We start from the raw sequence: 24,724 nt of genomic DNA, 5'->3' as shown, positions 1-24,724 counted from the left end.
GCATCTTAACGTTGTCAGTAGGACTAAAACGTTCGAACGGGGTCTGCCGCGAAACATTCAGACCACTCTACCGGCTGAGTTAAGTATTCAAATTACATTATATATAATATTGAACCTTTCGGCGACATATACAGTACAACATTTGGGGTACTTCTCCCAAAGGTTGTACTTTTTCATGAACATCCGGCGCTTTACCTTTAGGCGACAGTCAAAAATTGTATATTCTCGATGGCTAGTATTTTGGAAAAAAAACATCATTAATTATGCTTTACTACATTTAATTATGCATATTTTATAAAGGAATATGCAAAGGATATATTATTATAGGATATATAGCATGTAATGATAATGTCTTCCAAAGGTTGTTCAAATAGGCAAAATGTCCCAAAGGTTGAATTTGTATATATATATATATATATATATATATATATATATATATATATATATATATATATATGAACGATAGTTGTTCTAAATGTAAAAGTTGTGAATAAACAGCATCATAACGTTCAGAAAATCGAGCATAGTGCAGCAAGTATAACGAATAAAGTTCTAAAATTTGCAACGCGGCAACCTTTTGTCAATAAAAAAGCCACACACATGTAAAGAAAATGCTTAAACCTAAGGTACGGGAATAATTCTCATGATAATTCAGATTTTTACGTTGTCAACACTAACGTCTAGCAAGTTATGCAAGTTCTAGACGATCAGATATTAAATTTTATTCAGAACTTTTACATTTAGAACAACTCATGGCCATTCCTATGTGGAACTACATTCTCCATTTTTTTTAAAAGTTTAAGAAACCATACTCATTGTTTATATCCATATTCCACTCATTGGCACTATAACGGAAGACGCGTTGGAGCATTTTTAACACAAAACAAAATTTTATGGCTTCAATGATTACCCGCCGTGAGCTTTGGCATCAACTTCAATCTTCTTTCGAACAAAAAAAACGAGGCCTGTATTTATTTGTTGACCTTAATGAATGAAACTACTTTAATTGTTGTATCAGAAATATGTATACATGCGATACGGGCTCTTCTTGTTATTTTTTAAATTCGATTTATAAGAACTGCACATTTAGAGTTTTGAAATTCTAAATCATGCAAAAAGACACTTTTTGTGAATTGTGACGTCCAAACACTGTTTTTAACAAATTCTATTTGGTGACAGGCACACTATACAGCTTTAACTCTGTTTGTAAAACTTCATATAAAGAGCCAGATAATACAGAACTTCTTATAACTAAAAGTTCAAAACTATGATTTTTACTAAAATTAAAGAACTTCTCGTTTAAACACTGATACAAAACGTTGTAAGATATTTTATACTTAAATTGCATTGTTACAGGCAACTAAATCTTTAAAATTAATATATGACCTGAAAACAGTGAGCTAAAATTTAAACTTTCACAGGTAACGCGATATGTAAATTATGAAGTAAGCATTGACATGACAAATTGATTAATTGCTTGGTTTGCAAAGCGCGTATAGAGTCCGTTCAATTACGGACTATATTAGAAAAATCATACCAAATTAAGTTCTTTACGAGATATTCCCTCAAAGCAAATTTGAACGAAGAATACTGAATGATCTTAACTTTTATTTTGTCACAACTCAAGTTTATAATTATTCAAATATTTAACTATCAATACTTGTGCTCAAATATTGAATTGCTTCGATAGCTAACGAATTCAGATCTATCTTCAATTACAAACTTGACAATAACTTGTATGTATGTCGCTTAATCGCAAAAATTTGAAAACGCAATAGACCTCAACGGCTAATTATAATTAATTATTTCATTCTTACTGAAATATATGCTAATCAATAAAAGACGTCCTAGAGTATAAAATGAAAAAGTATCTCAAAACAAAACAATATCAAGTAAATATACATTTAACCGAACTTAAGTATTTATATAAGTATAAGGTACCTTCGTCGAGTTAAGAAAACATTTCCGTTGGTGTCCGTCTTGTTTAATTGATTTCGCATACGGTAAAACAACTGAACTGAATGTCCAGGTTGTTTCTGAATGTATTATTGTTTAGTGTTTATGGTCATGCCACTGCCAATGGAATAGACGGGTCGATTCACATTTAATTTAGTAGAGTTCTGTGAACCAAACATCCATTTAGCAGATTACAACCGCCAATATACATGTGCGAGGTGCAGTCAAGAAGTTCCCGGGCAGATGCTCATTTTGGAGTGCACATTTACAGTATCTCTTTCTGTGTAAGAGCAGTTTAGAAATTCAGTTATGCGCAAAGTTGTATCTGATTAGCAACAGTTTGATAGGTGGTGTCATTTGTAGCGTAATGCTACTGTTCACTTATCTTTTGTGATAACTCTTTAAGTTAACAACCAACAATTGTTCGAGTGTTAATTCTTTATTTTACAACGTTCTTTCTAGGTATAATGATATAATTGTTACTACAGTATAACATTCTATCTCATCCCACAACCTAACTCCAGTCACTAAAGGACCAAAGGCCTCTTTCCTGGCTATCTCTGTTTTTACATCGAAAATGACCCCACTTAATTACTACGAATATGACAGCTTTACAACCCAAAGCATACACGTTTTTTGTGCATTTTTAAGTCGGTTGTTAACCACTTCCGCATTCATTGACAATGAAATATGCCCTACAATAATTACTAAACATTCACGTAAATAATATCATTATGTTACACATTGTATGCCATCATTAATCTTGCCAGAGACCATCTGCTTACTTAAAGTCTAAAAGCCAGCAAAAAGTTCGGGGAGATCTGGTAATTTACTAAATGCCAACACGAGTGTTAACTTAACCAGACAAATGTGGACTTTCTGTTGCTGTCTATGCCTTTTTGATATGTAAGTCTATGGTAAAACCTACACTCTCGACAGAGAAGGGAGGTTCTTCGCTGACTCCCGTGGCCAGTAGTGTTGGAAGTCCGGTGCATTGTAGGACTTCCATGTTACTTTGAGGTTGTTGACCCATCGACGTAGCGTAGTTCTAACGTTCTTTCTCATGAATGGTATCCCACACATCTGACGTAGGTAGGTAACAGTCTTAGCTACACACAGCGTGTTATTAATTGCAATGAGCGTGTTCAGTGACCAATCTGTTGGCTGGTACTAAATATGAATGAAGAAGGCCTTTGAAACCGATTTACTCCTTTATAAAATTTGTTTGACATAATGTTGATTCAAATATATGGGCACAAAAGTGCATGCCTTAAACTAAAACATGTGCCAGTACATCTTAAAGAATTTCAAATATTTTGTGAGTGTTTGACTTGCCACCTTTAATTGTAGTGTTTGTCAATCGGCAAAATTATGTTTCAAATAGTAATTGCCGATAAAAAGAAAAGGCAGTTTGTAAAAACTAATCAGCAATTAAAATATAACGTTCGTCTTTCCGTATATATAATACTTAGTTAAACTCTATTGACTATACAATTGTACTCTATTCATGAATTGCTGAATATCGTACACAATTCTTTGTGGAGCAAATAAGTTAAGTTGTGTGGATAGAAAATTTATAAATAATTCGATTAAATTGCAAGGAATTGAAATGTTTCTTTTTTGTGCTATAGCTATGAGTATGATTGGTTTTACAGGTATGTTTAACGTTTTCATGATTTGTTAATCTTAAATAAGCTTTAAGATAAAATACATTTGGTCCTATTGATTTAAACAGATTCACAATCACCTATTGTAGATATACAACATATCATTCGGCTATACATCCAATTTTTTTTTTTTTTTACTTCACTTATAAAATCAGTGTTGTAAAACTAAAATAATAATGAATTTGTATAACGATCGCTTAATGTTTTCATTTGATATCAAGGATGCCTTTTATTTCCTTTGAATTGATGCTGTGACATTACACGAGACTGGTTTTTTGTATTGAATCACCTCATGGTTGGTTAGGCCAGAACATGCACGTAATACCATCGAAATGTTAACATTTAAGCCCTGTTTGTGTTTTGTTGAAAGCATGGGGTATATCGCCTTTTGTTCAGATTTAAGATAGACAAGCAGTTTATCGAACATACGAATGATTACTGCAATGGAAAGACGATTGAATATTGTAAACATGTATGCAAACAACCTCTTTTGTAGTTTAAGAAATGTATTCACTGTCAAATGTTGAACTTTAGATTGCTCTATTACAGTGGTGGCAATTAAGCATTGCTATTTGAGGTTTGACTTCATTTTAAAAATCGATAGCAGGTAGTAAATTGATGAATTTAAGACAAACTTTAGGTTCGAAAGCCATGACAAAATGAATCTTTGTTTGTTTGTTTTGCTGACCACTCCAGGTTGGTGACTCAAGAGGTTGTGGTTGAATAGGTATCAATGTTTGGGTATTTTGTGTCGTTAGTGCATTGTTTGTTTGTTGTTCAGTGTCTTCCACAGTACAAAAGTGGACCTTAAGGACCAAAACAAGAAAACACCAATTAGTCAAATTCTTTATCTTTTGAAAATACAATTATAAACTACCACCAGATGGATATGGGTTTTTGAAATCCAAGCAAATAAGAACACTTTTACTCCATCGGAATTTGGCCAAAAATATATGTTTTATTTTACGAAACCTTGTAAAGTATTAAGAATTGCTTTTACTACCAAACTACGCACGTTGCTTTTTGGTGATTGGTTTAATTGGAAGACAGATATCTGCCCTTAATAGTGTAACTAGAAATGAATTCAAGTCACCATTTGGCACTATTTGTTTGAATATATTTCTTATTTTAAACATACCAGGTAGTCAGAAAAATATTTAAAATGTTGACACGAAAAATGTTTAAAAATGGTCTTTCTCCATAAAACACCAAAACATATTGAAAATCATATTCATTTTTCTCTGGAACCAATGTGCATCCAAAGTAAATGTAAATAAATTTTAAAACGTTTTTTTATTTGCCTTTTCCACACACTTTTGCACTTTGGAATTCCCTTAAACAGTTTTGAAAGAACATCATGATTCAATGTTTGTCAGTTATTAATTAAGATTCTTTTGCGTTTGAGTTAGCATAAAAACGACACTAAAACCTTCCTATTAATATAATGCCATTACAGGAAGCCTAGCGCCCGATGATGTTTGTGCCAATGTGCAGAAAATCGAAGATGCTTTCAAGAGGTCAGACTGCGAGCCCATCAAATACATCAGAACGATTACAAACGACTCATGCACGTAAGCTGACGTCTTTCAACTAATATTCTTAATCAGGTTGTCCGGTAAGCACATTGGTTAATGCAATCGTCTGTAACCTAGGCATGGCCCCGGTCATCATGCCGGTCAAGTGGGTTTTCTCCTGTTTCCCCTTAAAACAGGACCACACTTTTAAGCATGTTCGTACTATGATAGTGACAATGTTTGTGTTTTTGAGCTTTTCTCACAATCATTGCAAAATATATACTGTTAAAACAAATCTTAGTCAATACCTTTAATCATTTCTTAGGAACTTTGAAGTTATCAAATAACTTACCACTAAGGTAAAGGATACATTTAGAAATACTATTTGGAATGTTGCGTATCCCTTAGTGAACTATTTTGTTAAATTTAAGTCATATACTTTTAAAACTATCACCTAACCCAATGTTTTAAATATAAAATGATGGAATAGTTCAATTTTCGTATTTTCCAGAACTGTAAACGAGTTGCTGCATTGCGTTGCTGAATCCATTTATGGCTACAGAGAGCGAGAACATAGAGAGGCTTGTGTTCTGCACATGCGCACTGCCATCCAGGACAGACACATAGACTCGATGTTTCCAGCATGGCCATTTAAGTGGAAATTTTGTAGCAGTAAGCTTCCTAATTTTCAGGGTGCCATTTTTTTCTCGAAAAGAGCACCATAAACATTATACATTCACTAATGAAGCTTCAATGGATTACTTATGGGCTGCATGAGTAGTTTTGCACCTACGATTTCTTTCATATTTTACTTGGTCTAACAAGGGTTTTGTCCTTTAACCTAGTTAATATTGGTCTGAACAATTCTATGGCTTATCAAACATAAACATTTTTGCACATACTCTCATGAAACTTAATAAGTATGTTTCTTTGCATAGGCTTTTGTGCATTTGTCATTTTCTATCACACGGGACTCGGACGTACAAGTGGTCTTTGCACTTAAACTAGTTAAACATGATCTGAGATATGTTTTGTCGCATATAGCAACAAATATATTGCATCTGCATTTATTTGTCAGCATTGGGCTGATGTGAACTTTTTGTTAAACCTTACTTGGACTAAAACAATTGGCCATTGAATACGTACGTTATAGATACAATGTAGGATGAAACGTAGCATGTAGCACCTACTTTTTTATACACTCATGGACATCGAGTCAAATTGTTTTTGCGTTTTATTTTATCTCACAGCAGTTATTTTCCTCCTATTCATCTTCTAACAGGCATAATCCCAAAGCAGATTTACCATAATGAATACAATTGTTTTAATATATCAAAAAGGATGAATACATTGGTTTTAATAAGGATGCTGTGATTTTCTTTGAAAGAGAGGTGCACAAAATATGATATTTCTACCAAATAAGACGATAATAGATCACAATTATTTTTAAGCACTCACCACTCATTTAATATTTTTGCGGGTTTAGATATTAAATAGTTTCTTGTTATCAGTAATTAATATTTTTATATATGCATTATTGAGTAAGTATTGTAATGGTGTTTTTATTACACAGTTGATAAGATTTGCTAGAATATGTACAGATGTAAAAAATCAGCTTTCGCAGTAAACTTATGACGCAGTAAACTTATTCTTATATCGCTCATTGCTGATAGTATATCCATCCCGATTTTTATGGTGATGTTTTAAAGAAAATTCTTAAAATTAAAATGTTTCCAGCAGATAGACTTAATGAATTACTTGGATTTTATTTAAACCGTGGACATAAAGGCAATATTTTGAAGAACACTTGCCTTCTTGTTTTTGAAGATGAATACCTGAAACAAAATATTGGGTTGAATACAGCATCCTTTCATAACTAAACTTTCAGTGGTTTGGTTTTCATGAAGATTTTGCTAATTCATGTTATCTTTAAAACCGTATTTGGCGAACACGTTCTGGCTGATTCCGAGTGTTATGGCATGTGACTTCATTTTCTTCATTTTCTTCAAATATTTTACATTTTCAAATCATTTGGAAGGAGAGATTAGCAAATACAAGTCGCTTTTATTTTTAATAATGTTTTTCTTTATTTGTTCCTAGTTTTAGTACAATGATGAAACTCTATGATTACACAGTTTTAAACCTTTTATTTTATAAGGCAGACTGTGTGGGATGTTTTTAGTTTCTAACAATGACTGCATCGTATCTTTAAAAAGTGTTTGCATAAGGTGGTCTGAATTGTTTCCCTCCGTCTGCAGATTGAGTTGGGATCTTTAATCATAGAAGTACTTGGGGTTTACCTTTACGTTTATTATTATTTGTTTTATTCATAATTTTCCTCAAGTTAAACATACTTTGATAGATTTACCTTTTGCGTTTTATCTTTATTAAAGCGACAGTCCGCAAAAGTAACCGTATTTCAAAAGTTTTTAATAAGTTCCACATTGTTTCAGACCGACTGAACCGCAATTATTTTTTAAAAAATCGCTTTAATAACTTAGATTTAACAAATTGAAAATTGCCGAAAGTTGCTATTTTTAGACGGCAAAAGAGAAAGTAGGTCTACGGTTTTTCCGACTACTCTTGGGGGCGATACAATTTCCCGGTCCCGGTCTCATCCGGTCCCGGTCTCCTCCGGTCTCTGTTTTATAATAGCTATCGGGCGTGATCAAAAAGGTGTTAATGACCGCGGGGGGTAATAGGATTACAAAAGATTACAGTTGATTAAAACATTAGATATTTGATGATAATTATGTCACTATTTATTTCAAATTTTATATCAATAAAACATAAAATAAATTTAGGCAAAGATAAAAACATGAAATATGCACATGTACTGAAATTAATGTCATGAATAACAAACACATTGAGTGTGTGTTTTTTTCATATTAAATTCAGTTATAAGTATACTATTGATAATAGTAATACAAAAAATAACAATGCTTGACTATATGTAAATCAGATATGAGTCGGATATGCAAACATGGAATTTTTCAATTGTAATCATTTATGCTTAAACAATTTGATGTCGGGGGGGGGGGGGTAAACATAAAAGGAAGAACAATAACATAACATAACATAATTTAAAAGGTGCAATTCTAAGTTACTTCATACTCTAGCCGTCATCAATCTTTTATGCAAAAAACATGAGCATTTGTACTGCATCGCATCTTTCTCTACACCTTTAACACGAATTGCATAAATAGTGTATACCTATAACAAATTGCATAAATTAAGACATAATGTTTATATATTTTATACCATTTTGTTACATATAAAAACAAATAAGATTGTCAAAATCGTGGTATAAACATCAGCAACACAATCCGTTGCCTGGGGCCATAAGTTATGAACCGGGAATTATGAGACCGGATGAGACCGGATTTTACGAGGAGAGACCGGGAAATAGTATCGCCCTGCGCATGCGCAAGAACTTTGGAATCCCACTGTTTTTTCTATTTATATAACCGTTAACTCTCGGGGGCATATAGTTAAGAAGAGATATTGAAAATGACACGAAAAACTCATTTCTAGGTCGATTTGAACCAAATTTTTTTTGGATTCGTCAGTCAGGAATGCTTATCAACACATAGATGAATTTTTTTTTTTCATGACTAATTTGCCCGATTTGCGGACTGTCGCTTTAAGGATTGTTGGGATAAGCGTGAGGTTTGTGCACATAAACTGGTTTAAACCCCCAGTAAATTTACATTTTACTGACCGTTCCAAGGCGGTACCTAACAATTCTTAATAAACATACAAATTATCTATGTTTCTTGTTTGTGATTTTGTGTTCTATGTCTTTGGCGTTTGCCCAGTGCCACTAAACCGGGTTTATGTTTAAACTTTTTGCTACTGAGCTTGTTTCCGGTATTTTTTGCATAAATATTGTAAGATTTATCGCTCAAAATTTATACTTGTTATACATGTGTATATATTGGTTTTGAATAATTGTGTCACTTTTAATTGTTTTACACATGGTAGGTCGCACGTAGCTTCTAAAATTTAGCCCCTACACCATTAAAGCAACTGTGCACCAGATGATCAATTTGCAAGAAAAAAAGAAAATTGTCGAAAACTGATATAGACTTGGTATTAATGTGTACGATGCATTGAAACAGAAGTACCACATAGTTTACAATTTAGTAGTTTAGCAGTTATTTCGTACTTTTCCATTAAAAAATCCGTAATTTCCGTTATAAAAGATTACTGGTATGTCTACCTAGTAGAATTCATTCCTTATGCGTGTTATAACCAAGTTAAATATATTATAAATTTAGGTACCCTAATATAATACAATTTATATGATATCGAAGCGTAACACATTCTATTAAATAATTGAGATTAGTTACTGAAAAAAATAATGTTAGTGCTAATCTGGTGTACAATGCCCATTTTTACCTGCTACAAGAACAGTATTTACGGAAGAAGATCAACGACAAAAACAGATTGTAGATGTAGTTCTTCGTTCCGCACATAATTGTCTTGAAACGTTCCAACATCAGCTTAATTTATCAAAATTACAATGCATCTTTTTTAAATTTTTCAGAGGTCTGGTGTGAAATCGGTCACGAATACACAAAAGATCAATTCAGATGTATTTTCTGGTGCCTTGGGGGTCCTGCAGCTGTAGGATTTACAGGCGTTCTAGCTCTTATAGCCCTTGTTACATTTGGTCCGCCAGCTTTGGGTTTTGGAGCTGCGGGAATAATGGCCAATTTCAATGCCGCCCCCTTCATGGGCTTGTTGGGAGGCATCATCGCCACCATGCAGTCGGTTGCTGTCTTAGGAATCGGCTACCAGGCAATTTTGGCCACGTTGTTCTCAGCAGCTGCTATCTCAAGAGCTGCGATGGATTGTAATTGCTGCGAAAAGTAATCAATAAATATAAAGAACTAAGGCATCGCCACTCTACAGTTTATTGCAGTGTTATATATATATTCTGCAGGAATCGGGTACAAGGCAATTTTGGGCACGTTTCTTTCAAAAGCTGCTATCTCAAGAGCTGCGATGGAGTGCAATTGTTGCGAAAAGTAATCAATGAATATAAAGAACTCATGCAGTATACTGGCGTTACATCTTTAGAAAATAACTGTTAACTCAGAAATACGGATTTAAATTATTACATGTAAATTGGTTATAAGTTTATCAATAAGTGATCAACTCAAGAGCAATCTTGAAATAACTTACAGTTTCTTGTAGAAAGAAGAGGCTTTAATATGATGCCATAAAACTGCGATAGGATAACCTGTGAACTCCGCGAAAGGACGCGCACACCTTATCACTCTGTTTGGATAGCGACATTTGAAACGGACACCAATCGCTACTATCAAGATAACGATGCCACCCACAGCAAAGTGCGATACAATTTAAAAAGACTCAATCAGGATTTGTGACTAGTAAAACTTCACGCTTAGCTATTCCAAATTTGAGTGTAAAAATAAAGACAGTGCATGAAACTCAACAGAAAAGGATTGTATTTATGTTCTGAAAATTCCTTGCAAAATTTAAATACTCTAAGGAGCAAATCGGTTCTTGCATTTATTTACACCCCTTTTATATGACGGCAAATTTGTATCTGTAGGAAAATTACCCAAGGACAAGGGGCAAATATTTGCATTAAACGCAAATACCTATTTGGGGGAAATTACCCTCGATATATTTCTATTTTATCCATCCGTGTATACCCACAATAACAAGGCATAGCTTACTCGTAGATATGTATAAAAGGACGCATCAAGAGCATGTTTAGGAACTCGACCTAGTTTGTACATATCAACCCCTTACATATTGTACGAAACCAATGATTAGAGTTTTGAAATTCTGAATCATGCCAAAATGACACTGTTCGGTGAAGTTGTGAAGTCCAAATACTTTTTTAAAAAATCTTTTTGATGACAGGCACACTATACAGCTTTAACTCTGGCTGTATAACTTTATATCAAACAGCCAGTGCATGCGGAACTTGTAATAACTCAAGTTCAAAACTATGTTTGAATTGAAATTAAAGAACTTCTCGTTTGAACACTGATGTATAAACGTTGTAAGATATTTCATATTTAAATTGCATTGTTACAAGCAGTTAAATCTTTAAAATTGATGATCTGAAAACAGTGCGCTAAAATTTAAAGTTTCACAAGGTAACGCGATATGTTAATTATGAAGTAGCATTGACATGACAAATTGATTAATTGTTTGGTTTACAAATCGCGTTTAGACTGCGTTCAATTACGAACTATATTAGGAAAATCATATCCAATTAAGTTCTAAGTGCTCTACCCTCAAAGCAAATTTGAACAAAAATACTCAATGTTTTGAACTCTTATTTTGTCAAAACTCCAGTTTATGATTATTCAAATATTTAACTAGCAATACTTGTGCACAAATATTGAATTACATCGATAGCTAACGAATTCAAATCTATCATTAATTACAAACTTGACAATAACTTGTATGTATGTCGCTTAATCTCAAATATTGGAAAATGCAATAGAACTCAACGGCTAGTTACAATAAATTGTATCATATTTACTAAAATGTGTGCTAATCAATAAAAGGCATCCTAGAGTAATAAATGAAAAAGTATTTCGAAACAAAACAATATCAAGCGAATATATACATTGAACTGAACTTAAGTATTTCTATATATGTACCTCCGTCGAGTGGTGTCCGTTTTGTTTGATTGATTTCGTATTAGGTGACCAATGAACTAAACGTCCAGGTTGTTTCTGAATTTATAATTGTTTAGTGTTCATGGTCATGCCTCTATGAATGGAATAGACAAGATTCGTGAACCAAACTTGGATTAAGCAGATTACAACCGCCAAATATACATGTATGAGGTGCAGTCAAGAAGTTCCCGGATGCTGATTTTGAAGTGTACTTCCACTGTATCTCTTTCTGTGTAAGTGCAGTTTAGAGACTCAGTGGTGCGCAAAGTTGTATCTGACTGGCGACAGTTTAAAAGCTGGTGTCTTTGTAGGCTATCATTAATCTAAGCTGTGATCGTCTGCTAACGAAAAGTCTAAAAGCCAGCAAAAAATATTTTTCGGTGAAATCTGCCAACTCGAGTGTTAACTTAACCAGACAAATGTGGACTTTCTGTTGCTGTCTATGCCTTTTTTGATATGTAAGTCTATGGTGAAACCAACTCTCTCGACAAAGAAGGGAGGTTCATCGCTGAATCTCGATGCATTGTAGGACTTCCCTGTTACTTTGAGGTTGTTGACCCATCGACGTAGCGTAGTTCCTACGTGCTGTCTGATAGATGGTATCCAAAACTTCTGACGTAGGTAAGCAACAGTCTAAGATACACATTGCGAGTTATGAATTGCAATGAGCGTCTTCAGTGACCAATCAGTTGGCTAATAGTATATATCAATATATGGCTGTCTATGGTAACTGGGCGTTCTGGATTTTGCCGCTACAACTAATGCAATCAATGTAGTCTATGAAAAGCCGTAACTCTCTGATGATTGGCTGACGTCTAGTCTTTGAAGTGATTTCCTGTATAAAGTCATGGTAGTTTCAGCTTATCTAAGTTCATCACTAGTTTTTGTCCTTACACTGCGAGTATCATTGTGGACCTGTCTGCAATTTTTATTGAACCGCATCATGTATTTTGTGACAAAAAGCTATTTTCGGAAGTACATTTTCCCGTGAATGGTTATTGTGTTATTTAAACCAGCGAGGGACTAACCGGATGTTGATCAATTATTCGTCCCGTGCCTCACCATGGAAGTAAGAAAATAAATTAACTGGAAGTCAATTCAAGTTTAAGAGCGTTGATTTTAGGTTCTTCCTATCAATCAACTGATACATTACAATGAATAGGACGTTCATTATAAATACAGTTCGCACGGTTACGTAAAAAACATGTGAGTAGGGACCTCATGTAACGTTGCGCCAACTCGTTTTGTCATCAAGTGGATTGGTTAACAGGGTTGCGCCAACTCGTTTAGTCATCAATTGGATTGGTTCACTGAGTTGCGGCCACTCGTTTAGTAATCAAGTGGATTGGTTAACTGAGTTGCACCAACTCGTCTAGTCATCAAGTGGATTGGTTAACTGAGTTGCGCCAACTCGTTTAGTCATCAATTTGATTGGTTAACTGAGTTGCGCCAACTCGTTTAGTCATCAATTGGATTGGTTAACTGAGTTGCGCCAACTCGTTTAGTCATCAATTGGATTGGTTAACTGAGTTGCGCCAACTCGTTTAGTCATCAATTGGATTGGTTGACTGAGTTGTGCCAACTCGTTTAGTCATCAATTGGATTGGTTAACTGAGTTGCACCAACTCGTTTAGTCATCAATTGGATTGGTTAACTGAGTTGTGCCAACTCGTTTAGTCATCAATTGGATTGGTTATCTGATTTTTCCAACTCGTTTAGTCATCAATTGGATTGGTTAACTGAGTTGCACCAACTCGTTTAGTCATCAATTGGATTGGTTAACTGAGTTGTTTGGAAGCACCCGCATGTGCACTGGGGAGTACAGAGGCATTCATGAGGCATGGCATGAGAAATAATAATACTAATTATCGCCATTAATGATGATAATATTAATACTAATTATGATAACAGCCTTTTCCATTCTTGAATTGTGGGCTAACGAAGGATTACTCAAAAAGGTGGTATGCATTTGACAAACACAATGTTCCAAGAAATGTTTCAAGAAAAACCTGCATTCTGTATTAATACGTTTGGTTAAGTTATGATTCTGTTTTTGAACAGCATGTGAAAGTTTACAGTATTGTAGGGATAACGGAACTATGGGTCCGTATTTCATGTCAGTCAATCAATCGTTACGGATGAAATATACTGATAATTTCGATTGACATGCATCATGCATTGTCCATTCTTAAGCAACTATTGACTGAAGAATGTGGCAAGGACACTCGTTATAAAGCCTGATAATATGGAAATAAGGCCATTTGGAACAGAACTATTCCATTAAAATGTTTGTTTACGATTATTTTGATTTAAGTATATGGTCACAAAAGTGCATGCTTTAAACTGTCAGTGCATCTCAAGTATATCAACACTCAATAATTTACATAATAATATTGTAATTGTAAGTAAACATTGAACATAATCTGTTGGAAATATTTGCAAAGTCGAAATTATTTTGCGTGTTTGACTTATCATCATTAATGATACATTTTGTTAATCGCAACAAGATTTTTTCAAACAGTTATTGGTTATAAAAAGCAAAAGCCGATTGGCAAATACCAATAAGCAATAAGAATGTCCCTTACGTCTTTCCATATATATCGTACTTAGTTCGATTTAACTTCGATACACATTTACTCATTCTGAAATTATTGAATATCGTACACAATTATTTGTCCTGCAGATATAACAAGTTGTATAAATAACAAATTCTTAATAATTCGGTAGAAATGTATGGAATTAAAAGTTTTCTTTTTGGTTTAATGGTCATGAGTATGGTTGATTTTTCAGGTATGTTAAACGTTTTCATGATTTGTTAAACTTTATTTATCTTCTTAGATTTATAAACAATATTTGGTTCTGTTCAGTTTCACTATCACCTGTTGGAGATACATATCCTTCGGCTACGCATGTAAGGTTTCTTATTTTTTACTTCATTTATTAAATCAATCTGATCAAGCTTAAATAACCATGTATTTGTATTACGGTCAGTTAATTTAGTCATTTAATATCAAGGACGCGCCGTATTTCCAAAATTGTTGATTTAAATTGATACTGTGGCATTACACGAGGGAATCGCCCCATTGCCAAGATTGGCTTAAGGGACTAGAATATGCATGTAATTCCATCAAAATGCCAACGTTTAAACCCTGTTTGTGCTTTCTGATAGCATGTGGTATATCGCCTTTTGTTAATGTTTAAGATAGGCGAGCAGTTTCTCACGCATTCTAATCACTGCAATTGACAGACTATTGATTATTGTATACATGTATGCATACAACTTCATTTGAAGTTTAAGCAATGTATTCAGTACTATTCACTGTCGAATGGTAAAAGCTTAAACTTTAGATTGCTATTTTACATTGATGACAAAAAAGCATAGCTATTTGGGAATTGACTTCGTTTTTAAAATCGTAAGCGGGGAGTAAATGGATACATTTTATACAACTGTTAGGTTTGAAAGCCATGACAAAGTGAATCTTTGTTTGTTTTTTTGCTGACCGCTCGAGGGCGGTGACTCAAGAGGTTGTGATTGAATATGTATGAATGTGTGTATTTTGTAATGTTAGTACAATATGTATTTCTTGTTCAGTGTCTTCCACAATAGAATTTGGACTGTAAGAACAAAAACACGAAATCACCATTATGACATTTTTATCTTTTGAAAATATTATTGTAGACTAGCACTCTCTATATATGTAGGTATTCTGCAATCAAAGGAAGTAAAAAAAATTGAATTGATCGGATATTGGCCAAAACATACGAGCTTTTTTACGTGTAACACAATTAAGAATTGTTTCAACTACCTAACTGCCCATGTTGCTTCAATTGGAATAGAGATATCTGCTCTTAACATTGGGAATAGAAAATTAATTTACGTCACCTTTTTAAACTTTTCCATTGAATGTATTTCTAATTTCAATACATACCATTAGGGAGTCACACGAATTGTTTAAAAGACCTTCCGTAAAATTGAGACACAACTTCAACAAATCACTGATATAAAGTTTCTGTGAAAAAAATATTTTAATAAAACATAAAACTACATTATATACCAAAATCTATTGTAAATCATGTATGTTTTCTCTCGAACCAATGTGCATCAAAACTAAATGTAAAACAAATTTTAAAACGTTTTTATATTTGCATTTTTCACACGCGTTTGCTCTATGGGATTGTTTTAAACATTTTTGTAATAAGATCCTGATACAATGATTGCCATTGATTTTGTTTTTTGCGTTTAAGTAATCATAAAAGCGACACTAAAACGCTCCCACTAATACAATGACATTACAGGATGCCAAGCGCCTGATGACGTTTGTGCCGATGTGCAGAAAATCAAAGATGCTTTCAAGAGGTCAAACTGCAAGCTTACTCAAGAAATCATTCAAATTACAAACGCCTCGTGCACGTAAGTTGAAGTCTTTGTAGTGATATTCTTAATCAGAGTGTCCGTTAATCACACTGGTTAGTGCCAGCGGGTCTCAACTGGGTCATCATCCGGTTTTCCCCCGGCTTACCACTTAGGTTAAGAATATATTTAGAACTATTATTTGGAATGTTGCGTATACCGTAGTGAACTATTTTGTTACATACTTTCAACACTATTACCTAACCCAATGTTTTAAATAAAGAATAGTGGCATTGTACGACTTTCATATTTTCCAGAACTGTTAACAATTTGCTGCATTGCGTTGCTGAATCCATTTATGGCTACGGAGAGCGAGAACATAGAGAACCTTGTGTTCTGCACATGCGCACTGCCATCCAGGACACAGACTCAATGTTTCCAGCTTTTCATTTTACATGGAGATCCTGCAGCAGTAAGCTTCCTTAATGATATGGGTGACATTATCTTTAGGTCATTAATCGTTTACAGGTATACACATATAGTTTGGATTGTTCGGTAACCGTTTCCAATTAAAAAAAGGGTTGAAAAGGGTTATAGTTTAATATTTCGGCGTATATAGGGCCATACACATTACGCGTACAATGGTAAAAGTTCAAAGGTATGATAGGAAACAAATTGTGCTTTCAACTACCGTTTCTGTCATATCCTACTTGGTCTAACAAGTGCTATGGCTTTTGACCTAGTTAAAATTGGCCTGAACAATCTTGTGGCTAGTAAATGAAACATAAACATTATTACACAATCTCTCATGACACTTTATCAATTGCTTTCAATAGGCTATTGAGTATCAGTCTTTTCTGTCACAGTTGACTCGGACTTACAAGAGTTTTGGGGTGAGGTTGTGTACACAAACTGGTTTATCCATTTACAACTCGTTTCAAGGCGTAACCTAACATTCCTTGATAAACATACCTAGTTTATTATATACTATATATGCACTGTGTTGTTTGTTAAGTTTTGTGCTGTCGTTCTATGTTTCTTGTTTGTGACTTTTTGTTTTTTGTGTTGTATGGCTTTGGCGTTTAACCAGTACAATTCAACGGGGGTTTAGTTTAAACTTTTGGCTTCTGAACTTGTTCCTTAACATTTTCAAATCAAAATTAGCACATGCCTTAGTAAAATATGATCTGAAATATATTTCATCGCATATAACACCAAATATATTGCATTAACTTGTCAGGATGGGCTCATTTGAACTGACCGTGTTTGTTAAATTGTACTTTTGAAAATACGATGTCCTATATAAGGTGACTTGTTAACCATTGAAATATAGCTTACGTTGTGGAACAGCGTTTTAACATTTCACATAAAAATGCCTCATTAATTTATTTATTGAAGACTCATAATCATAACTAGCTACAATTATAATGCTTTCAAAGCGTTAAAAATATAATTATATTTTAAATATGAACTCTGACATTGCAAATAATCGTCTGGAATTGAACACAACCTTCTATTTTTGAATTCTTGGAACCAACCTTTATTTTTATAAAAAACAACTGATTAAAACAATTTAAACGAATAGTTCCAGTCTCTTGTTAATATTTAAGGATACATTCAATTACTAACTAAAATGATTTAACCACACATTAGCTTGATAGTTTTAACCATACATAGGGCTGAAACAGGTTATGTCCCTTAACTCAGTAAAATATGGTATAAAAATAGCAGCATGTTGAACAAGCTTGTTTAATATACAGTCATGGGCTCAAAAATGTTTTATGTTTAGCATAGACTGCTTTTACATTGAGTTTTGACTTACATATGTTATTTTCCTTCAAACAACTTTAAATTGTCTGACACATATTATGTCCCATGTACCTTATACACTTATGCACCTATATCCTTGAAACTGCATCTGAATTCGCATTTCAAGTGTTATTTCCGCATCTCGACATATAATCGTTCTTGTGTCCAAGCAATGTTTTTTTTTATTCGTAATGACGTTTATTGCTCTAGTTTGACCTTTCAACCTCTTTAATATCATGGTTTTCGGGTGAAGATCAACGACACACATTTTTTTTGTAGATAACGTTGTTTTTCTCACACGTTATTATCTTGAAAAATACAAATTCGCTTAATTTTTAAACACTATACATTGTTGTATATTTCAGAGTTATGGTGTGAACTCGGAGTCGCATACACAGATGCTCAATCCAAGTGTATCTTTTGGAGCCTTGGGGGGCCTGCAGCTATAGGAATTGGCGGAGTTCTAGCACTTATAAGCCTTGTTACGTTTGGTCTGCCAGCTCTAGGTTTTACGGCTGCGGGAATAATGGCTAAATCCATTGCCGCCTCCCTAATGGCCTGGTGGGGCGGTGCAGTACCTGCAGGAGGCATCATCGCCACCCTGCAGTCTATTGCAGTGTTAGGAATCGGCTACAAGGCAATTTTGCTCACGTTGTTTTCAGCAGCTTCTATTTCAAGAGCTGTGATGGATTGTGATTGCTGTAATAAATAGTCAATTGATATAAAAAACTATTTAATTATACTGGTTTTGTGTCTATACTCTATAGCATAAATGAAGTTTCTTCTCCAAAATGCGTATTTAATCTTATTCAAACTTTTAAATTTAATACAAGATAATTATTGAGTGATCAACTTAAAGCTGCACTCTCAGACATTAAACGTTTTGACATTTTTTTTATTTTTTGTCTTGGAACGAGCCAATTTTTCGCGAAACTGCATGGACATAAGTAACATAAGACTGCTGAAAAAAAATTAGTTCGCAGATTTTAATATCTAAGTTCAAAAATTAATGTTTTATCTTTAACCGGAAATAACGTTTATTATTATTATTAATTTCATTATTATTATTATAATCAACACTACTACTACCACCTCTACCGTGTTGTTTTCTGAAAGGCTTCGTCTCAATACATACTTTACAAAATATTCAATATACATGTATGTAATTTTTTACTTTGTATTATCTTGGTCTCCAAATAAAATGTACGAACCTCATAAGGAGCGTTAACAGTGATAAAAATGCCCGGCTTACATGAACGATGGTCAGAATGCCTCTTCGACCACGAAACCGCAGTTGAGGCGGATCTTTTTAATGTTTTTTGCGGTACGATAAATGAGGTTTCAGACTGATGAACCAACTTGCCATTTGCCCAATTGAATTTGTTTTTGAACCTGTTACGCACTAAGGCCAAAAACTTTAGTTTCTCAGTTCTCACTTAATTAAAAAATTGGGAGGGAGCGCCCAATTTGTTTTATTTGCCTTTTTCATTTTTATTCTATTTTGATTTTAACACAATGATACAAACAGGGTTTCTCACAATTTATTGTATTCTAATGACTCATTTGCAGTATAAATAGAGTGTCAAACGTGCATTTTAACTTGTAAATGATTGTTAATATTTTATTTTAGTTATATAATACTGCCTTAATAAACCACAACTACCATTATTCTAAACTCTAATGTTTTTACACCTTTAGACTAATTATTTTAGACCTATGTTACACAACATTATGGTTAAATCATAAATGGTGAATGTTGACATATTATACTTAACTTTAACGAATTGTCTGTTCTGTTCTGCACAAGTCTACAATAAAGAATGGAATTCAAAAATATTAATTCATATTTCTCTATCTGTACTATATTATGTGAAAAATGAAAAAAAGTAAGAATGCCTTTTCTTAAAAGATGAATGATACAATAGTGCTCGTAATAAATTTTAAAAAATCTGGTTTTAAGGGTTACAATAATGCTTTATGACAACAAAAAAGGTCTTCAAATTTAAACTGACTTAGAAATTTCGTTTGAATCAGCCATTTTCCTGACAGGATGCTGATACACCTACGAACTAAGTCGAATACCCTAAACGGAGATTACCGAGTTGCTTTGATCAAAAGCTGCAAACAAGAGCGCTGGACCTAACCTCGCTTCTGTAGCTCACATTTATATTAAACATTAATTATGGTATATTTAAGTAGTAACTACAAACTATCGGAAATATACGAAATTGGATTAGAAGGGTTGTTCCCCTTGGCTTTACTTTAATATACCGTACTTTCGTTGCTACGGTTCCAACTTTAAATGCTGACTGCCTAGAAGAATAAGCTATGTTAATATCAACAATTACAACTGTGAATGCAACTATTTATCCAATAAAATTATGTTAAATTGTGAAGACATTCTTTTTGTATGCTTCCATTTCGTTGTTTACGAACATGTTATCAGTCCAGGGAAATTGCCTCCCAAACTGCTCATTTTGAGAAAAGGTATAGTCTATGAAATCACCATGAAATTCAATAAGTCAATTAATCACCACTTTATTGTATTCGAATTAACAAACTATCAATGGAATAAATAAGCTGGCAATGTGTTGATACGCGTTCATTCTTTCAATGGAATGTGTAGTAATCTGTTACTCAACTATAGCTTTTAGCTCTTTCTTCCAATTAGAAACTTATTAGAGCTGTCTACCACGTAAATCCCAGTAAGTTTAAAAATAGGATGGTATATATATGTAGATATATACCTGTACTAATAAACAGATATTATATAAACTGGGAAACCACTATGCGCTACTATTACACGGAGTTACTCAGATGTGACAGCAGTGGATTGTTATCTTGATTTATTTTTCAAGGTTAACTGCCGCTCAGCTTTACACTATGAAACTAAAACGCTGGTGATAAACATAGAGCAGTGTTTATATTTTTAATAGGTGTTAAAATAACATGCTAACATTTTCATCGAAAATGCATGGAATTAAAAGTATTCTTGTCGGCTTTATGACCTTCAGCATGATTGGTGTCTCAGGATTGTTTATGTTTTCATGATTTAACTTTGTTTTACTTTCAATATAAACGTAATTGAGTTATGTGTAAATTTACATTACGAAAATCAGGGTGTTCAAGATATACAACGTATCTTTTAGTCACAAAGCTTTATAATTGCTTTCTTAAAATTATTACTTAAATTAACATTGTTAGGTTAAAGTAATCAAAACGTAGCATCGTTATCTTTATATTTCTTCCTTGTTTCATATTTTCTAAAACCGGTGTATTTAGGTCGTTATTTGTAATGTTGAATCACTCGTTGTTGATTTACTGTTGCCTTAAAGTATCACCTTGATGTAATAGGCATGAACTAATACCCTCACCAATTAAAGGTTTAAGCCTTGTTCAATTTGACACAAAAGCGTAGAGGCCAAATTAAAGATATAGAGGCATAATTACATAGGGACGAAGTACACAAGTCCCAAACACTTAAAGCTGCACGTTTTGACAACCTTTTTATTTTTTTTATCTTGGAATGGACCAATGTTTGCGAAAATCCATGTAAACCAGATGTTTAAGACTCCTGACAAAAAATTAGATCGCATATTTTTATATTTAAGTTCAACAATTGATGTTCTATATATTTATTTTCGAACGAAAATATTCAATTCTACGATCTGAGTCTTTGTCAGCAATCTTATATCATTAGTTTGCAGATAATTACGCCAAAAAATGCAATTTCCAAGACAAAAAATAAAAAAAAGTTGTATAAATGGTAAATCGGTGAGAGCGCAGCTTTACAGGCAAACTACAATACATAAGGCACATATACAAAGGGGTACAGTACACAAGGCACAAATACATAGGGGTAAACTGCACAAAGCAGAAATACATAGGGATAAAGTAAACAAAGCAGAAATACATAGGGATAAAGTACACAAAGCAAAAATACATAGGGATAAAATGTACACAATGCAGAAATACACTAGGAGAAGAACACAATACACAAATACATAGGGAGAAAGTACAAAAGGCAACACATATAGAGACAAAGTACCCAAAGCAGAAATAAATAGGGAGAACGTACAAAAGACAACACATATAGGGACAAAGTACCCAAAGCAGAAACAATCAGTTCAGTTTGTTATCAAAACATTCATTTTCATTAAGGGATTAACTCAAAAGATGTATTACCTGAGGTCAAAACTAAACCTTTGATAATATCGAAACGTAGCATAGAATATAATCATTCCAACGACAAATTAATGATGAAAATGACTTGGACTGTAACGAGTAGATTGACGCAACTTGCATAGCTTTTGATGTTGTGCCAATTTAAATAAAAGTAAAAAGTCAAATATGAGAGTAACTAACTCAACTTTGATCCAAAATGCTAATATTCTTTGCAATATTTCCATTATTTACGAGCAAAACTATTCAATTTCTGTCAGACCTAATAGTTATAGGGTGTTTATAGTAGGGATGGTAACGAGTACCCGAGTACTCGTTTACTCGATCGATCATCCGAGTACCCGAGTACTAATTCACTACTCGAGTATTCGAAAAAAAAAATCATTATAAAATTCGCAAAATTCACGATTAACAAACGTAATTATCAGATGTGGCTAGTTTCCAAGTAGAAAATTGATGGTCCCTTTAATCCCCGATGTGTACCCAATTGACCCAAATAAATTAATTGACAGTTGTTGTGAGAGTTGCAAACACTGATGTCAATAATAGTCAATGAACGATTGTGGTGTATGGAATAAGATTTTCTGTGGTACCTAGGCAATGTCGACAACACGTTGACGTTGTACTGCTTACTGTTTCTAGAAACGACGACTAATAATGTCTTTTAAATATTTAATTGTTTGGTCACGTAGTGTAACCTATCCCTAAATAGTTATACAAAAGAAAATATTTCTACTAGTACGTGATATTTTCAAATCATAATTCAGTTTAAACTCGTTTTAAATAGTTCTCACACATAACACACAATAAAACAGATAAAAAACTCTTGATCATTCATAAATAGTATTTTATGCATTATATACATGGCTGACGGTAATAAATGTATGACTATTACATAGACAGAGAACTGAAAGAACTGAAAGAAAACATGTAATAGCACTTTTGCAGTTCAAAACAATGTTTTATTGTCATTGATCGTACTTCAAAGGTTTGGAATAAAATTGTCTCTGACAAGTTGTCCTAAAAGAGACAGATACAGGGGAAGATTCTTGACATACTATTTTAGTTTACGCGATAAAATCCTACGTATGTAAAGAATTTCTTAATACACATTGCCAAAAACTTCGTAGACGTGTTTCAGTATTACTTAACATAGTTTTATGAACAAGGATATTTGTTTTCTAGTTCATTTGTTACTATTAACCAGAACCTTCCATAATAATACGAAAATAAATAAACCCTACCAATATGGACGCCGTCGATTTCAATCCTTCTAGGGGTATCCTAGATTACAAATCCATAGAATATCATAAACTTTTATTTAAATTGTTTGTTAAGCCTATCCAGACAGTGTTCTTTTTACTCACACAAACACCTGTCGTATACTCAGGTATACGGTAAATTGCGAACTAAATTAATAAAACTACCATCATTGTAAAAACGTAATTTATCTAGAACTCTGCCACCTTTTCGAAATATTAAACTTTTAGCCGTTTCTTTTTTGACATATTATTTCCATCTGTTACATGTTTCATGGTGTGTTGTTTCATAAACCAATGCAACATAACTGGATGGCATTATGTAATAAAGGTTGTTATCTAGGATTAGTTGAACTTATGTTGTCCGTCTCACGTCCGAGATTAGGGATTTTGGTCCTATTGGACATCAACGTTTAGTCTTAGCATAAATTGAACTATATGAGATAATAATTTTCTTCACAATCGAGTTGAAACTGATTTGTTGCAGTAATCCCCCGTTTCAACATTTATATCCAAGTCCCTTGAAGATGTAAGCAAATAACTATCATTTCCCGAATCGGTGGACGACTTTTCATTCCATTGTAAGACTGTGTTGAGTTAAATATATTTCCAAAAGATTTTGTTCCTCAACTTACTATGACGTTCCATAGTAAGATTTGATTTGATTGGCTCCTCTACATGACAATATGTTTTTATCCACCGTTAAATGTTTTTCTCGACTATATTACTTTCAACGAACTGGTGACACTCTCCAGGAATTGTAGAAATCAGAATGTTTTCGCCTAATTGTGCATGTAAATTTGTCCGCCCCACTTCCTCTTCTTACTAGAAAATCGTTTTTCCTTATTGTTTGAAAGTTTGTGAATTCAAGGTTTCCGTCTATTGTCAAATTTCGAACCCATCCCCTGTTTGTAAATAGCGTGTACACATGGCCACTGTCGAGACATGGACATATGTATGGCAAAAATAATGAGACTTTCTTGTTGACAAATTCATCCGGTTGGATAATTGTTACGTTAAGATTTGATCCATCATCCGTAAAATTAACGTCGTCAAGATAAAGGTCCAGCTCTGTAAGAACAATAAAACTCATGTTGGAGTATTTTTTACATTCTTATTCGTCTCAAATAACTCGACTTTAAATATCTTCTAAAATGAAATACAACTGTGAACATTTCTTGAATTTTGAAAAGGAAAATTCGAGACAAACAATCATATTTCATTTCTCATAATTTAATTATTTAACTTAAAGCAGGATCCCGATTTTTTATATTTTAAGAAGCCAAAACAGTTGCTGTAAGCAAATTATCCGATT

At 33.4% G+C, this 24,724-nt stretch overlaps 2 protein-coding genes across 2 annotated transcripts; both read left to right on the top strand.

Annotated features, from left to right (window-relative positions):
• Positions 1 to 3,589: 3,589 nt before the first annotated feature.
• Positions 3,590 to 10,603, top strand: LOC128245798 (uncharacterized). Its single transcript, XM_052964025.1, has 4 exons — positions 3,590 to 3,611; positions 5,080 to 5,194; positions 5,649 to 5,809; positions 9,687 to 10,603. The coding sequence occupies exons 1-4, from the start codon at positions 3,590 to 3,592 to the stop codon at positions 10,013 to 10,015; spliced, it is 627 nt and encodes a 208-aa protein (XP_052819985.1). The 3' UTR covers positions 10,016 to 10,603.
• Positions 10,604 to 14,460: 3,857 nt separating this feature from the next.
• LOC128246776 (uncharacterized) lies at positions 14,461 to 19,871 on the top strand. The gene is made up of 4 exons (XM_052965212.1): positions 14,461 to 14,598; positions 16,105 to 16,219; positions 16,477 to 16,631; positions 18,334 to 19,871. Exons 1-4 carry the CDS (start codon positions 14,538 to 14,540, stop codon positions 18,678 to 18,680), a joined length of 678 nt encoding a protein of 225 aa, XP_052821172.1. The 5' UTR covers positions 14,461 to 14,537; the 3' UTR covers positions 18,681 to 19,871.
• The last annotated feature ends 4,853 nt before the right edge of the window (positions 19,872 to 24,724 follow it).

This window comes from Mya arenaria, chromosome 9, assembly GCF_026914265.1.
Source record: "Mya arenaria isolate MELC-2E11 chromosome 9, ASM2691426v1".
Taxonomy (NCBI): domain Eukaryota; kingdom Metazoa; phylum Mollusca; class Bivalvia; order Myida; family Myidae; genus Mya; species Mya arenaria.
Note: the sequence above shows the minus strand (reverse complement) of the source record. Positions and strands in the feature narration are given on the sequence as shown.

Excerpts from the sequence above, each read along its gene's own strand:
- LOC128245798 (XM_052964025.1), top strand. The coding sequence starts at position 3,590 with ATGAGTATGATTGGTTTTACAG. Across the intron at positions 5,195-5,648 it reads ATTACAAACGACTCATGCAC|AACTGTAAACGAGTTGCTGC; the intron begins GTAAGCTGACGT and ends CGTATTTTCCAG. Across the intron at positions 5,810-9,686 it reads TAAGTGGAAATTTTGTAGCA|AGGTCTGGTGTGAAATCGGT; the intron begins GTAAGCTTCCTA and ends TAAATTTTTCAG.
- LOC128246776 (XM_052965212.1), top strand. The coding sequence starts at position 14,538 with ATGTATGGAATTAAAAGTTTTCTTTTTGGTTTAATGGTCATGAGTATG. Across the intron at positions 14,599-16,104 it reads GAGTATGGTTGATTTTTCAG|GATGCCAAGCGCCTGATGAC; the intron begins GTATGTTAAACG and ends ATGACATTACAG. Across the intron at positions 16,632-18,333 it reads TACATGGAGATCCTGCAGCA|AGTTATGGTGTGAACTCGGA; the intron begins GTAAGCTTCCTT and ends TGTATATTTCAG.